At 38.3% G+C, this 16477-nt stretch overlaps 1 protein-coding gene across 3 annotated transcripts in view; it reads right to left on the reverse strand.

Annotated features, from left to right (window-relative positions):
* The window catches only part of ATP7A (ATPase copper transporting alpha), a 63271-nt gene that overhangs the window by 7496 nt on the left and 39298 nt on the right, over positions 1–16477 (reverse strand). For all 3 annotated transcript variants that reach the window (XM_034781085.1, XM_034781084.1, XM_034781086.1), the window contains exons 5-19: positions 12895–13116; positions 10907–11067; positions 9111–9272; positions 8256–8332; positions 7812–8037; positions 7110–7343; positions 6520–6611; positions 6013–6140; positions 5666–5820; positions 5169–5303; positions 3833–4027; positions 3445–3627; positions 2878–3091; positions 1737–1883; positions 1196–1338 (exon numbers count right to left, since the gene is read on the reverse strand). In XM_034781085.1, the coding sequence (XP_034636976.1) occupies positions 1196–1338; positions 1737–1883; positions 2878–3091; positions 3445–3627; positions 3833–4027; positions 5169–5303; positions 5666–5820; positions 6013–6140; positions 6520–6611; positions 7110–7343; positions 7812–8037; positions 8256–8332; positions 9111–9272; positions 10907–11067; positions 12895–13116 (2474 nt within the window). The remainder of the gene's footprint in view (positions 1–1195; positions 1339–1736; positions 1884–2877; positions 3092–3444; positions 3628–3832; positions 4028–5168; positions 5304–5665; positions 5821–6012; positions 6141–6519; positions 6612–7109; positions 7344–7811; positions 8038–8255; positions 8333–9110; positions 9273–10906; positions 11068–12894; positions 13117–16477) is intronic.

Here is a 16477-nt window from a genome sequence, read left to right on the forward strand (position 1 = left end):
TTTAAATGTCAGTTTTTTTAACAGAATTGGTCTCCCTTTGTTAATCCAACAGAGGGTCCTGTGGCACCTTTGAGACTAACAGAAGTACTGGGAGCATAAGCTTTCGTGGGTAAGAACCTCACTTCTTCAGATGCGCGTGGGTAAGAACCTTACCCACGCGCATCTGAAGAAGTGAGGTTCTTACCCACGCGCATCTGAAGAAGTGAGGTTCTTACCCACGAAAGCTTATGCTCCCAGTACTTCTGTTAGTCTCAAAGGTGCCACAGGACCCTCTGTTGGATTAACAAAGGGAGACCAATTCTGTTAAAAAAACTGACATTTAAAAAATAAATAGGAAGATACTGTATAAAGCAGGAAACAGTCCTAATTCATCCTTTTAGCAGAGAATGTACATACTGCTGAGAAGACACTAACTGCTATAACAACTCAAAGAAACCAAAGAGATCTATGGCACCTTTAAGACTAACAGAAGTATTGGAGCATAAGCTTTCATGGGTGAATGCCCACTTCATCAGACGCAAGTAATGGAAATTTCCAGAGGCAGGTATAAATCTCGTTATCTCCAGACTGATTTATACCTGCCTCTGGAAATTTCCATTACTTGCGTCTGATGAAGTGGGCATTCACCCATGAAAGCTTATGCTCCAATACTTCTGTTAGTCTTAAAGGTGCCACAGGACCCTCTGTTGCTTTTTACAGATTCAGACTAACACGGCTACCCCTCTGATACGAAGAGATCTAGATTTTTATATCTTCAAGAGTAATCTTTCTCCAACGATCAATGTATTTTTATACCAGCTATTTAAGTAGAGATACTTAAATAGATAATTGCTTGAGGATCATTCAAAAATAAACTAATTTAATTATGCACTACGAAGGTTAAAAAGGAACATCATCAGGCTAAAAGTCCTGGTCCAAATCTGATGTAAGAAGTGCAATACACTGAAGTCAGAATTATAGCTGCTTACAAAAAACCTACAAGTGTTTCTGAACTAGTTACTAACAGCTTAGATTTTTTCCCCACTGTTGGCACTTTTCACCTTCAACCAATTTTACTATGTATCAGCCAGGGGGGCACTTAAACATGAGAGGAGATATTCCCTCTCTCTGGAGTAGAGCATAACAGAGTTCATTAGGAGGGTGGGGAGAATACCATGAAGAAAATTGTAAGTCAATTAGATATTCAGCAACTTACCTCAGAGGCAATATATCTCGCTGTTTTACTGTTGTCTCCAGTCATTAGAACAACTTCTAAACCCATCGTCTTCAAAATGTGGACTGCCAATTCAGCTTCAGGTTTCACTGTATCAGCAATAGCTATCAAGCCACACAGCACTCCTAATACAGACAGCATGAAAATGAATGTGTTCCTATTAAAGTTCTTTTCCCCACCTTTAGCAGGAAATGGGTCCTAGAAGACCCTCTCAGAGCCCTAAGGATCCCCTCTTTTTCTTCATTAGTCTCCTAACCCTTAAAAGTCCTTGTAGTATGCCCAAACATCTGTGCAGTAGAGGAGAGCTGGACGAGGCTCTACCTTTCAAAATGTTACAAAAACTTGAAAGCTAGAAACTCATTTGTGGTCACAGGATTCTATACAAGCGCAAGGTATTATTACTTGTTATTATTATAATAATCATGCAGATTATAGTTTCAGGGTCCATTGTTTCCCTCATCGCTTTCTATTTAAATGCTCACAAGTCAAACCCAAGAACACAGAAAAGGGACAACAATCTTACCATCAACAGCTACAAGGACTGCAGTGCAACCTCTACGTTCGTGTTCAATCATGGCATTATCAATATTGCTTTTAAGAAGAAGGCCATTTCTATTCATCCACTCCCGGTTTCCAATGAGAACAGAATACTTTTGATGATTCAAGGTAGCTGTAGGAAGAAAATATAATCCTACCATCATGTGGATACATTCAAGTTAATCCAGACAAGAGTTCATAGGGTGCTCAAACAGATTAGTGGCATCATTATCCAAAATCTAAATGTTTAGGAACAGTTTTCTTCTTACCCACCCCACAAACGTTTTAGCTGTTCTGCAATAAGAGGCTGATAGCATTTACTTGGACTTACAGTTCTAACATGGGACAACACTGCGTAAATTTCCTCTCTCTGAGCTCTACTACACATGGAAGTCATGAGTTGAGCCTCTTTTGAGCAAAGACTGGTCAATAGTGTAAGTTACATGAAGATTTTGGGTAGTAGCACAGTTTTAAAGAGAACACAGAAGGGCAGTGGGAGCGGACTCCTGTGTTCTATTTCCAGTTCTGACACGAATTACCTTTAGCACAGAACTTTAAAATCTCTGTGTCCCATTTTAATAGAGCTCCTTTTAGCCCATGTCCTTTAGAGATACGCAAGCTTCAATTACCCCATTCCCAGGGCCGGCGCTTCCATTTAGGCAACCTAGGTGGTCATCTAGGGCACCAGGATTTGGGGGGGGCGGCAATTCAGCAGTGGGGGGTCCTGCCGCGCTCCAGATCTTCGGCAGCAATTCTGCGTCAAGTCCTTCACTTGCTCCAGGACCCGCCGCCGAAGTGCCCTGAATACAGGGAGCACGGAAGGACCCCCCCCCCCCCCCGCAGAATTGCCGACAACCACCGGGAGCGCAGAAGGACCCCCCCGCCTAGGGCCCCCAAAACCCTGGCGCCGCTCCTGCCCATTCCACAGATGAATAAAATACATAGCTATTAAATTAAGTAAAAAGCAACTCCTTTGTGCCTCCAGGAGATTGCAGACCCGGTTTTCCAGATGGGAAAGGTTAGTGACCCATGGCAGCCTCTTCCCCCAGCATCCTCAACAAAAGTCAGACAAAACCAGATCATCATTCTTGGCACACATTTTATTTTACACACATGTGTCAGCTTACTTGGCAACTGGGCATCAATAATCAAGGCAGGTTGCATTGACTCCTCAAAGTTCTCATCAACTTTTATGAGTGTCATATTCTTAATATTATTTTCTTCAACCTTCTCGTTCCTCCTGTACAGCAATGCTTCAATATTGGTGACTTTACAGCTAATGCCACAGCCTGCTACTACCTGAAAATCTGTACAGGTTCCAAGGGTTTCTGAGTCCAGTTCCTAAGAGAAAAGGTCAAACATTTTCTGAAAAATACAGAACCACTTGCATTTATAAGAATGCTGACAGTAAATTACACCCAAACCCAATCTAGAACATAAGCAAATAAACTTGTGTTTTGATGATTGCATTTTAAGTGTCAGGCTCTAGTGTAAACAGTACTAAATCACTCACATGCAACTTTTTCAACTTTCAGAACTCTCCAAGTAAAAGGCCACTTCAATAAGCCAACCACTTTCTAGTCAGTGCAAGGTTATTCACAGATGCACACACAATATTGAGACAAAGCTCTACAGGAGAGGATCTCTATCACTGCAAAATATTCTGCCCATCTAAAAGAATCTCAGTACCATACCTTCTTGCAGTATTTTGTTATTGCTGTCCCCAGAGGGTGTTCACTGTTACTCTCAGCAGTCCCCACTATTGCCAAAATCTTATTACGTGGCATCTGGTTATCCTCCACTAGAATCTTCACCTGCATCACTTCTGGAGTTCCATGAGTAATGGTTCCTGTTTTATCAAATACCACCACCTTTACCTGCAGCAAAACGGAAAACTGCATTGTTGCAAGAAGGTCTTACTGCAGAATCATTCAGATGCAAAGTTACTGTCCAAAGTTACTACCTAGCCACCTACAGACAACATGTGGTGATAACTTTTGTGTTTGGAAACAAATGCAGAATATTGGCATGTAGAGTCCTACTATAAATTAAAGCCTTGGAAAAATAAATTAAATTTTTTACCTTATGAGCCATCTCTAGTGGCTCTCCACCTTTGATCAATATGCCATTCTGAGCTCCTACCCCAGTACCCACCATCACAGCTGTTGGGGTTGCCAATCCCAATGAACAAGGACAGGCAATGCACAAAACTGTGATGGCGGCTTGGAAAGCAAAGCGGATTATTACTTCGGTTTTGGAAATGCTCTTATTGTAACCCTGTGGACACAGAAACACGTTTTAGTAACAGAATAAGGAACATTGTAAACCATGTATTCAACTATATATTTTCTTAGTCACAAAGGCATATTTGTAATTACATACAATAACATTCTTCAAACATAGATTTTTAAGTTGAAAAGTAAAGCGCTCAAAAGTTAGGAAGTACCCGAATTCTGATTGCCCACACAACCTTATTCTGTCCTGTAGTGCATATACCTATTACATGCTATATTTTACTCATAAGACCCCTGCCTCATTCTATTTATTTACTCAAACTAAAGAATATAAGCCATGAGACTCCCTTAAACTGGACCATAATAAACAATAATCACCATATGTAATTATTAGAGTAATGCCCGATAAATACGCTCCACTAGAATCTTCACTTGCATCCTCTGTCAGAAAAAATAATCAAGCAAGAAACTGCCATCATAACTGTCTGATGGTGCAAAGTCCTATAAATGATGGGCCCCTGTCCTATAAATGAGATCCACCAGTGTGTAAAGTCTATTGACTTCAAGCTGGATTCTCCATGGGGCTGTGCCAGGAGATCCTGATGCAGAATTGGGACCTAGATAGAAGAGATCATCTTTCCCAGAGGAAAGGAAATTGGAAAGTTTCAAGGTTTTTGTAATGTCAAGTTACTGTTTTGTTTGTTTTAAACAGTTAATAATTAGTTTAATATAAAACAGGTATTTTTGTTAATCATTGAACTCACTTAGGTTTGTAAGTTCAATACTTTTTCAAAATAAAGTTCCCATTTCTGAGTCTGTTTAGTAGTGAAGTTGATACTTTCAGTCCTAATTTGTATCAGACAGAGCCATTGCTAAGTAGTACTAGTAAGACAGCAGCCTATACTCAAACAATATCCCTATGGTTGAATGGAGATGAACAGTGGCAAGGATGTCTAGTAACTGCTTTCTAAATAGTTTTAAATATTTTGTAAAGACTTAGTTAACTATCACATGCTATATGACTTTGCAGTTTTCCTTTCATAAGCAAAAATATAGAAAAACATTGCAGCATGTGAACAATATACTAGACAAGTGACGGTGAGGATATTCTAGGATGGAACTGTTGCAGTCAAACAGACTTCTATTACACCTATTATTTAATAACATTTAAGAGAGTCACTTACTTGAAAATATGTTTCCACAATTTCAAAATTGACAAATCCAATTACAATCCAAGCAAAAAGGGTAACCACAGAGATAGCCACAATAAAAGGAACAAAATAACCACTAAGTTTGTCTGCAAATTGCTGGATTGGAGCCTACGGGGGAGAAAATACATAAACATCAATTCTGATCACATGATACACTTTTCCATGCTTTAAAGCACCAGTATAAACAGAGTACTCAGCATATTCAACAAATACTTCTAATAAAATCTAGATAGTCTCTCAATAGTTTTGACATTTTGACATGACTTTAGAGAATTAAGAGACTCAGAACTTTGAAGGTTTTGAGTTCAAAGTTTCTCTGATTGATATGTCGAGATTGCTTGGTGTCTTGATTTTAAGACTCATGCTGAGGTTTAAAAGACTCTAAGCTTTAAGCAATTTGCTGAATAGAGGCCTAAATGAAGAGGCAGAAACTAATAGTTTAAATCAACGCCACTATTCAGTGAAAGTACCTTTGAGGTTTGTGCCTCCTCCACAAGTTTGACAATCTGAGAGAGAGTTGTATCAGCTCCGACGTGAGTTGCAGAGATCAGCAGTGACCCATTCTGATTAATAGAACCGGCAATAACTGTACTGCCAGGTTTTTTAGCCACAGGCATTGCTTCACCTACATAAAGGCCAATACCAGACATTAGGGTGGTAAATTCTGATTTTGACAGTGTTATTTTTCCAACTGCTACCTAGTCCTAACATACCATTAGAAAACATACAAGAAAATTAGTGAACTTTAATCTCCCTTGTTCATAAGTATTTGATACAAATAAATATTTTAAATTTTTTTTAAAAGCAAACAGCTTACCTGTGATGAGGGACTCATCTACCATAGACTGTCCTTCAATAACACGGCCATCAACTGGGAATTTGCCTCCTGGAACTACTTTGACAACATCACCCCGTTGAACCAGTTCAACGTCAACCTGATCTTCACTGAGAAGGGAGTATAGTACATTTAATAAAACATGGCTAGTGATGTTACCAAGTCAAAAAGCACTTTTCAGCATTATATACAGCAGAATCTCACCAATTCATACATTGCTAATTGACAAAGGGCATTTTGTGATGCTTTATCCTTGTTTTATTACTTGTTTTTGTATACTTGCCAATTCAGAAAATCCGTTCAATTTCAAAGCACAAATTAGCAAGGTTGCACTATGGCATATCAGAATGGTATCAATTTTATTACATTTTAATGTTACATCTGGCAAATTCTCTTAAGTTGAACAAGTTACTTGTTGTGCACATCTTCAGCAAGGTAAAAGTGTTAGTTCAAAAACAAAGAAAAGAAAGGAAGGACAAAGTGAAATACCTCAAAAGAACGTTGTCTGGTCCTAGGTTAACAAGAGTTGCTTCTGTAGCTTGTAGTGAAATTAGTCTTGAAAGGGCTTCCGATGTTTTACCCTAGAATATGAATTTACACATTTGTCTTTGATCACGCTATTGACAAAAAATAATCACAGGCTAAACAGCTACATGCAATACAATTCACCCTTTAAAACAAATACTTCTTGCAAACTGACTAGAAAAAATAAAATTGACATTTTAAATAGTTTTCAAAATTGCTGAAAATCGTTTTGCAACATGAACAAATGATAAGCAATCAGGATCACACTTTCCCATGTGATTTCATTTTAAAACATGTGCACCCTATAACTACACCCATGTAGTTTCCTGCAATTTGTAGATGTGACACTTTACACCAAATAACGATTTATAAAAATACAAAGTTTAGTCTTGCTTCTGTTTTCTTACAAGCTGTGATTTTGCTTGCTAAGTATTTCCTCTGTATCTCACTAAAAAGTTAATCTTTCATTCTTTCCAGTGCCAACTGTCTGGAACATTTTATAGTATTTTATTTCATGTTCAAACATACGAGCAGGTACTTTTATTTTGCTTTACCTTTGCCATATGCTCTAACCATCGGCCCAATGCAATGAACACAAATAGCATAGGAGGTGTGTCAAAGAAGGTCACAGGATTCACTTTTGCTTTTTCAGCCATTGCAACTAGAAGAATAACGAAGGAGTAGACAAATGCAATGGTGGTTGCCAAAACAATCAGCACATCCATGTTAGCAGTTTTATGCTTCAGTGCTTTGTATGCTTGAATGTAGAAGTACCAGCCCCCAAATAACTGTAACAACAACAACCACAATGGTATTTTACTCAAAAATACAAATGCAAAAATTACTGCTCTAAAGCTACTTTATTGAAAGTGAGAGGTGCAGGATTCTTTTCTGTACGTCCTTTTTTAAAGTTCAGGTTTAAAAGTTTAAACATTAATATTTCAATAGATATGAAGAACATACATTTAATTAGTCTACTGCAAATCAAGGGAACTCAAATTAAAAAAAAAAGACTAATAATTACAATGCTAAAATACAGAAGATGATGGATCCAATCCTGCTCCCACTGAAGTCAAAACACCTACGGATTTCAACGAAAGCAGGCCCCATAACAGTTTCAATAAGCATTTTGAATCAATGTAATTCACCAAGTGATCTTTTGTGCTTAATATTTTTAACGTTCCATTATAAAAAGACAATTTCAATTTGTGAACTTCTAATGACAGCACACTGAAAGTCACCATGTTTTTATTTACCTGAACAGGGACACACAATAAAAAAGACAGCAAGTTCATTACAGACAATCCTGGCAGGACCTGACGCTCCAAGAACATAGAAGAGTGATAGGCCTCCATTTCCTCCTTGCTCATGTTGCGATGCTGGTGAACATGTGCGAGATGACTATCCATAATCATCATGTAAATCATCAGCGCCATTACAGGAATGCAGAAAAAGAGACTCACAAGAAAAGATCTTTTCCATCTTAGATAAAGAAAAAAAATAATAATGAAAGTCTGATTTATTTTGCAAGTAACAGATAATTAATCATCACACAGATAACATTTTAGCTACAATGTCTGCAGACACCAACAAAGTAATTTGTGAAGACTTCACTTCTGGTTCAAAAACAGCCTCAAATTTTAAAAGAAGAATCAGATGAATATTTAAATAGAATTTAAAACAGGCTCAATAATACTTACTGCCTTATTTCCTGTTTGTGGTCTAGATGGCTAGCAGATCTGTCCTTCTTGATTAAAGAAGTATCAAAACCTAAATCCTAGATGAGAAATGTATCAAGGATTTGATTTTACCATACAGAGAATTAACACCACAAAAGATACACTTTCATCTTGATTTGCAGGAAGTCATCAATACTGAACGCAGAGAAAATACCTTTAGCTGTACTTCTTTGTCCAGGCAAGTAAATATCACCTGTGATATTCTATTTCCACAATTTATACGATGCTAACTGCTCTACAGAACACAAAAGCCATTCCCTGCCATCTAAAAAAAGGAATTTGCCCGCTGGCACAGACAATTGAAACATACAGATGTGGGCAATATAAAACTTATTTCTACTTTGTTTAAGATATCTTGTGCTGTATAGAGATATTTGTAGGTTATCTGGTGGAGCAGGCCATGCATTCAGCTTGCTTCATTAGCATATTTATAAGGTCATTCTTTCACTTTCCATGTCAAAAGGTACCTCAGAAATAGCTGTTAGATTTAGGCTTCAACTTGTTCTAAAATGCTCTTTCAGCATTTCCTTGCAAGGCCTGGACAAAGTCACCAAGGAGTACTGTTCTGCTGGCATATGGAGTTTCCCTTACTGCCAGAACACCTGTTCTGTATGTTGACTTCTCTACACTGATGGTGAGAAGGGTGGATGGAAGAGAAAGAGGACAGGATTTTGGCCTTGATATACCTCTGTTCCATAACCGTTACATACCAAAAGTTCTTATATTCCAGGGTTTAGAACTCTGGGAAGCATATTGGATATTCTACAAGATTTTCAGTGGCCCAATGAAACAGTTTAATACCACCTAAGCACTTACCTTTACTGTTTGTATAATATCTCGAGGACCAACAATCTCAGGATCATATTTAATGTGTGCTTTGTTGGTTGCAAGAGCCACTGAGCTGTATAATACACCTTTAGTCTTCATAAGGGTGGATTCTATTTTATGTACACATGAGGCACATGTCATTCCTCTGACCTGTTAAACACAAATTCTTCCTGTTATCAAAACCAAAGACTGATTTTTTAAGATATTAGTGAATACTTTTTCATTTATTACAGAGAATCTGAGAAAAATTAGGAAACCATAAACTGCTTTTGTTATCTGAGTTATAGCATCCCTAGATGATATAACAAAAACCAAAAAAAAACCCTTTTGGAATATGCAGCCATCTGACCAGCAGGTGGCACTGTGGCTTGATCTTTGCATAATGTTTAGGTTAGCAAATCCACACAGTTTGTAATATTTATCTATCTTTAGGTTTTATTCTGCTGCCTATCACCATAGTATATGAGCAACTTCTTATCAAATCAATTGCAATAACAAAGTCTCTAGTAGAGGCATATAAATTGCACATCTTCAGAGAAGGTAGAAAAATTCGGAATGCTACCTTTTTCCATTTATAGTCAACATACAATTTTTAAAAAGACTGAAGAGGTGGTACAAAAGGTCAGCATTTCAGCTTTTTGGGTCCTCGTTAATATTCCAAACTTTCAATAAAAGGCATGAATCGAATACATTGGGAAAAGGTACATTTGCCATATATTTGGGAGGTTTGCTGCTATTTGACATGTATTATTGCATTTTTTTCTCACCCACCTGTGCATAGCTTTCCACTGACATTTAACCTTGTAGAAGCAGATATTCTATTCGAAAGTCGCATTTTCGTCTAAAAACTGTCTACATATTATTGGTAAAAGCAATCTTTAAGATTACTGTAACAAAGATTAAAAGATTAGATGGGAAAAACAGCTTTTTCCCCCTTTTTACTCAGTTCCTCGTGTAGACCAAGGTGTTTGTGCATTGGACTGCACTGGGTGAAAAGTTATCTTCAGCTGTTTTGTTGATGATCAGTCACATTTCCTGTCTCACTCTTAGCATGAGGACATCATTCTCAAGTCTTGCTCTAGGGGTGCTCACATGCATGCTCTATCCCTAAGCTCTGGAAGAGTATGTTTACCAGTAACAGCAAAGCTGGAATTGACACTGAAGAGGACACATGCAGCAAGCAGGAGTATGCATGGAGAAGAAGGTGGGGAAGAGGCAACTGGAGAGGAAAGATGGTCCATCGACTAAAACGCTAGTCTGGGATTAAAGAGACCTAGGTTCAGTTCCCTGGTGCTTCCTGTGTGACCTTGGGCAAGCTTTTTAAACAGGGATAACTTTATTTCTGTAGATCACAGGAGTGTTGTTAGAATAAATACATTAAGAATTGTGAGGCATTCAAGTACTATTGGTAATGGGTGCCATTAAGACAGAGACCTCTATGTAAAATCATGTTTTGTGTTGCTAGTCTCAGATCTACCCGTAAGTCCCCTATAAACATCAGAGGAACATAAGAACTCTTAATTTTTAAAGTATTTTTAAAATTCTGTACTATTTAAAGGTTCTTTATCAGAATCTTGAATTTATCTTTTAATCAATGTCCTTTTAACTACAGATTTGATCTAATGATAACAGCCAAATGCAGCCACACACTTACAAATATCTATTTTTCTTTAAATCAGACAATCCTATCTGTATGGAAAGTTTTCTAGGAAGTAAAAACATTACGCATGCACTTTGAACAGCTATAAATGATTGATATAGTTTTATTAAAATGATCTGCTTACAACAAGTTCTAGAATTCCATCTCCATCATAGTTTTCCATAACAGTAGCTCCAAATCCCAATTCACGGATTAGATCTGCTATGACTGATGGCTGTATGATAGCAGGGTCATACCTCACTTCTGCCTTCCCTGCCATTAGAGCAACAAGCACAGAACATATTCCTAGAAATATACAACCAGAAAGTACAGTGTTAATTAAACATTATATTAGAACAATGTGCAAACATGTTTAGTGTAGTAAACATATTGTACCTCAATCACCATATTACAGGAGGCTAGCAATTACCCACATTCACTAAAACTATGAAATAGATAGCCTGCACGCAGAATACTGCGGGGGCACTTTCTGAACAAACAACAAAAGGTAGGCTCTGAGAGAACATGTGAACTGGAAGAATTTAATTCTAGAGGTAAAGGAAGATGAGGGAAACAGACGGCAATGCCAGATTTACGACTTATTTAAATTGGTTAATTTAAAAAAACCCAGTTTATGATACATTAAGGGCGCTCTAAAATGTCCTCAATTTTTTCCCCCAAAGTTCCTTTTAAGAAATTTAAGAAACACACTTTGTAAGTAAGGGTTTAGGGCTCCCCAGTATTTGTACTTCTACAGGCCTTTTCTGTAAGAAATAAACTGATTGAGAAAGAGAAATGAACTAAACACACAGTCCTGTCAAAAACAGAATGAAAGAATTTTCTCTACCAATTTCTCACAGCACCAAAGGATTAAAGCATCAAATAGTCCAAGATTTGTCCTACTTTCACATTATTTTAAACTGATTAAGTATAGCCTTCATTTGCCATTGTTATTTGACTCTGCAATAATTTGCTTTTGCAGAGCTCCTCATCCTGGCAGCAGAGGGAGCACAAAATTACGGTCATAATTATAAATTACATTTCTGACCATGTAACAGTGTAAGAGCTTGGCTCTTTATCCTTCCCTACTTGCTAGACCACAAATAGTTTTTATGAGTCTGCCAATGCCTCCAAGTTACCAGGTCTATACTGTCCTTTAGGTCAAACAGTAACAGCTCATTGCTTTTAGTTCCAGGGGCCCTGGGGTCCATCCCCACTGATGACCCAAGGCGGGGAGGAGGAAAGGGGAGAAAGTGGTTACAACAAGGAAGTAAAGCAGGAAAAGTATGATTAAGTTGGTCTACATAATGGGGGGAGTTAGCTAACATGGAGTTGAAAATCTGGAAAGAGTTTTAAGTGTGCTGAACAAACAAAATGCAATTGTCTAGCTTCTATGAGGGCAATAATAGAGAGAATACCAACAAAAAAAAAAATTTTGAATGGAGAAATGAGTGCCATTTTAAAAGAAATTACTTGCCCTGCTAAAAAGTTGAAAATTCATTTTGTACTGACCAAAGTTTTTAAGGATTAAAGATCCACTGTGTACATCAGTAACTGGTTTATGCTCAAAGTGCAGGAGACTCTCTGTATTGTACATTGTCAATGTGTTGCACATCTGAATGCTAATTAATACCATGCTATGGGTGGGACAAGCAAACAGTGGGTATGTACCTAGGAGTGAGTAGGGGATCAGAGTTTTATAAGCTGCAGCCCGAATGCACAGGGGAGTGATGTACTGATGAAATGAGAAGCTTCAACTTTATGTTACCCTCTATGCTCTCCCTTGTGCTTTGGGGCTGCATCTTATAAAACTTTGTTTTAATCTCCCTAGAAATCTGAAAGTTGATTTTACAATGTGTTTAATCCTTTGAGTGCTATAATTCCACTCCTGCCAAGGCAATTTAGAGTAGAATCTGTCAAGTGTGGCAATGGAGCTATATAGTTAGTGTGCAGGGCCACATGCTTTACTGGATATAAAGTAAGAGTGTGTAATATGTACACTGTAAAACAATCAAAATTCAACAGTGGTTGTTTTTCCCTCTAACCCCATGTTAAAATTCCACTACAACAGCTGTAAAGACATCTCTAAAACACGGCTAGAGATTTAACAGGTTTTACTGAAGTATATCTCACCATCTTCTCTCCTCAAATTTCTCTCAATATTTGCTACGCAGGAAGCACAGGTCATCCCAGTGACCTGGATGTAACACTTCGATGGAGTCTTTGCCTCCTGTTTATCATCATGGACTGGTGACACTTTGGAGTGCGGTGCTGTTTTGTAAAGCATATTATCCTGAGAATCTAACGGCACTTCCAGCGAAGGCTGAGTTATTAATACCAATGGTTCTGTCTTTGCTGGGGGGTGGAAAAAACATCACAAATCATGAATTTATTAACAACCCCTGAAATGAGTTATGACTCGGACACAACGTAACATGAGTGCACATTACTGTAGTATTCCTGACTGAGAAGCAGAATTGTACTCACCTTATCAGAAAGATGCATGTATTTGCTCTGTGGGTGCTAAGTCAAATAACTAAGCCTACCTCTGCTCTGATCCCTAGAAACCACTCCCTTAGATTCTGGTTAGGCAACTGAAACTGTGACTTCTGTTTTTCTGCTCAACTGTGTTCATTTCATTACCTATTTTACTCACCCTCCCCCATCTTTATCTGTTTTGTCCTTTTGTTGTATCCTGTCTGTTATGTAGATGGTGAGCTTTCTGGGGCAAGGAATGACTCCTTGTTATATGTCTGAACAGTACTCAGGCCATGTCTATATTAGGAAATTAGGTCAGTGTAACTACATTGCTCAAGGGTGTGAAAAATGTACCTTCTTGAGCAATACAGTTAAAATGACCTGAGACCTGGTACAGACAGTGCTAGGTTGACAAGGGGGCCTCTCCCGTCGACATAGCTACCACCTCTCGCAGAGTGGGAGTACCTACATGGACGGGAGAAGCACTCCCATCAGCGTAGGTAGCGTTTTCACTGAAGCGGCGCCATTGCACTGTTTTAAATGTAGACCGGCCCTAGTTGTGACACCAAGCACCGTTGTATTTACACCTTACCCACTATGGTAATAATCTTCATACAAAATATACCTTAAGAGGTATTATTTGAAAACTGGTAACTCACTGATCATTAATAATCTTGTATCATGTATGTACATGGTGGGTATTAAGACTTATGGACATAAGCTGAAATGATAACTAGAATTTGTTCAAACCAGGTATATGAGGGGGAGTTGCTAACCAGGGCTATCCTAAACAAAGGAATATGTGTTTACTGCTTATATATAAATTGAGGTAAACAGACCCATGAAGCTAACAAGGGTAGAAGCAAAACTTACATTAACAAGTGGGGAAAAAGACAGCATGGCATCTACACCCAGCAGGATAGAGACACCTGGTGTGGGTTTTACTCTTCAGTAGAATCCGTTTCAAAAGTTACTGGTCTACAAATGCAGGGGGTCTGAGCCTCAAGTGATCAGCAACTGAATTAACTGAGTATATACAATATTACTGTACTATAAAAGTGTATAGAGTGACATCTTTTCTGAAAGCTAATGACAACACACTGGTGATTAATATCGTTGTGATATATATGTTGTAACATTGTGACGCTGGCAAGCCTGATGCCAACTCTGGCCCAGGCTGCAGACATTAGCTAAGAACTGACAACCTTGTAGCTGGAGATCAGACCAGTTCACCTGTACATTAGTTTTGCTCAAAATAAGTATTAGTCTTATGAGAACGTGTTTAGACTCTATGAAATGCTTGCAAGTTGCTGCACACATTAATTTCGCTTGTAACGTCTGTATTCCATGCTATAAGAAAATATGTAAATTTTGCTTTATAAAACTTTGAACATGTTTGCTCTGAACCCAGGCACAGAAATTGTCCCCACTGCCCATCTAGAAGGACTATCAAAATCATATGGCCATCAAGGAACATCACAATACAAAGGATTGGTTAGTGGCTCTATCGCACCTTGGAAATGTTATGTCAAGGAAGCTCGTCCTGTGGACTTGGAAGCTAAATGAAGAAAATAAAACAAAGTCGTAGGAAAATTTTTCATCTCTGCTCTGTTTGAACTCTGACTGGGCTAGAGACACCAAACTAAAGTCACAGATCCCCAGGGGCTGCCTCCTGGGTCCGCCATGAAAGACACTTTGAATTGACAGATATAACTTAGAGAATTTTTTCACTTCAAGGTCCCAGAAACAAAGGCAAGGTTTTCATCTCGAGGCCAAAAGACCAAAAACATCAAGACACTTGATCACGGCCTTGGATAGACCAAGAGACTACACTTGACCAGAGCTCAGTACTACAACTCCGTCACTCTTTGGATTTAAATGGTAACTCATTTGTATGCATATCTTTGCTTTCTTTAACCTGTAGTTAAACTAGTTTCTTTTTCTAGTCAATAAACCTGTACATAATTTATTACAGGATTGGCTACTGGCATTTTCTTTGGTGTAAGATCTAAGGTACCAATTGATCTGGGTTAAGTGACTGGACTCTTGGGTCTGGAAGCAACTTGAATATTGTGTGACTTTTGGCGTAAGTGACCGTTTATCACTAAGTCCAGTTTATCTGAGCAGCAAAATAGACTGGAGAGTCTAACAGGACTGTTTGTTACTCCATGGTAAAACTGTTGCCGTGATCCAAGAGTTAACATTTGTTACTGGCCTGGTGAAATCTAATTATAGAACACACCATCAGTTGGGGTATCTGCCTTGTTTTTGACAGTCTGCCCTGAAGTAGGCACTCTCAGTCATGAGCCACTTCCAGCAGGCGAGACAAACATTATAGAAGGAATATGAATGCTCATTGATATTATGTTTTAAAGTGTATGGCCGAACAAGGGAAGGAACAGTTCTCACCCAGACAGGAGTCGGGGCAGTTATTTACCTATCTCCTATGTAAATTAAATATGATAGAATCAAAACAATGGAAACCCCATTTACATATGGGGGATAGGAATCCCACAGGAAGGGAAGAACAGCATGAGGTCAGCTTCTTGATGAACATAGCAAGCTGAATATACAAGGGCTTCCTACCTCATGAAGCAAGGTCATTGAACTCTCAAGAACAGAAGCCATCTTTGGCATCCATCACTAGACAGTGAAAAGGGAAGAGAGCTCTAGCAAGCTGAGAAAGATGGGTCCTTCAACCAAGAGGGGGTTGAAGTCTCTGGAACTGAATATAGGTGAGAAACCTTCTTAGGCAAAGATCTTTCATCTATAAAGATAAGGGAACTTGTACTTTTATGAAACGTCCTGCCTGAGGGAAAGTCAGCCATGGCTGGGAAGAAAAATAACTGGTGAGATAAACTATCTTGAACAAAGCCTGTAATTTGTTAGATTAAGTTTTAGACTTTTAGATGAGTGTTTTCACTTTTATTTGCTTGTAATCATTTCTAACTTTATTCCTTTTACTTAGCATCACTTAGCCTATGTACTATTGTTAATCAATTTGTTTTATTATTATTATTAGAAGCCACCTCTATGCTGCATTTAAAGGGAAGGCTGTATTTACCACACTTAAGTTAATAAGCTGTGATTTGATTTTGTGTCTTTAGAGGAACAAACCAACCATATTATTTCTCTGAACTGTCCAGGAGAGGGCTGGACATTGCAGAGTACAGGGTTTTGGGAAAATCTGGGACAGAGAGTGTGTTGGGGTTAACCTGCAAGTAGTAACCAAGACTGG

This window comes from Trachemys scripta, chromosome 9 (genome assembly GCF_013100865.1).
Source record: "Trachemys scripta elegans isolate TJP31775 chromosome 9, CAS_Tse_1.0, whole genome shotgun sequence".
Lineage (NCBI taxonomy): Eukaryota > Metazoa > Chordata > Testudines > Emydidae > Trachemys > Trachemys scripta.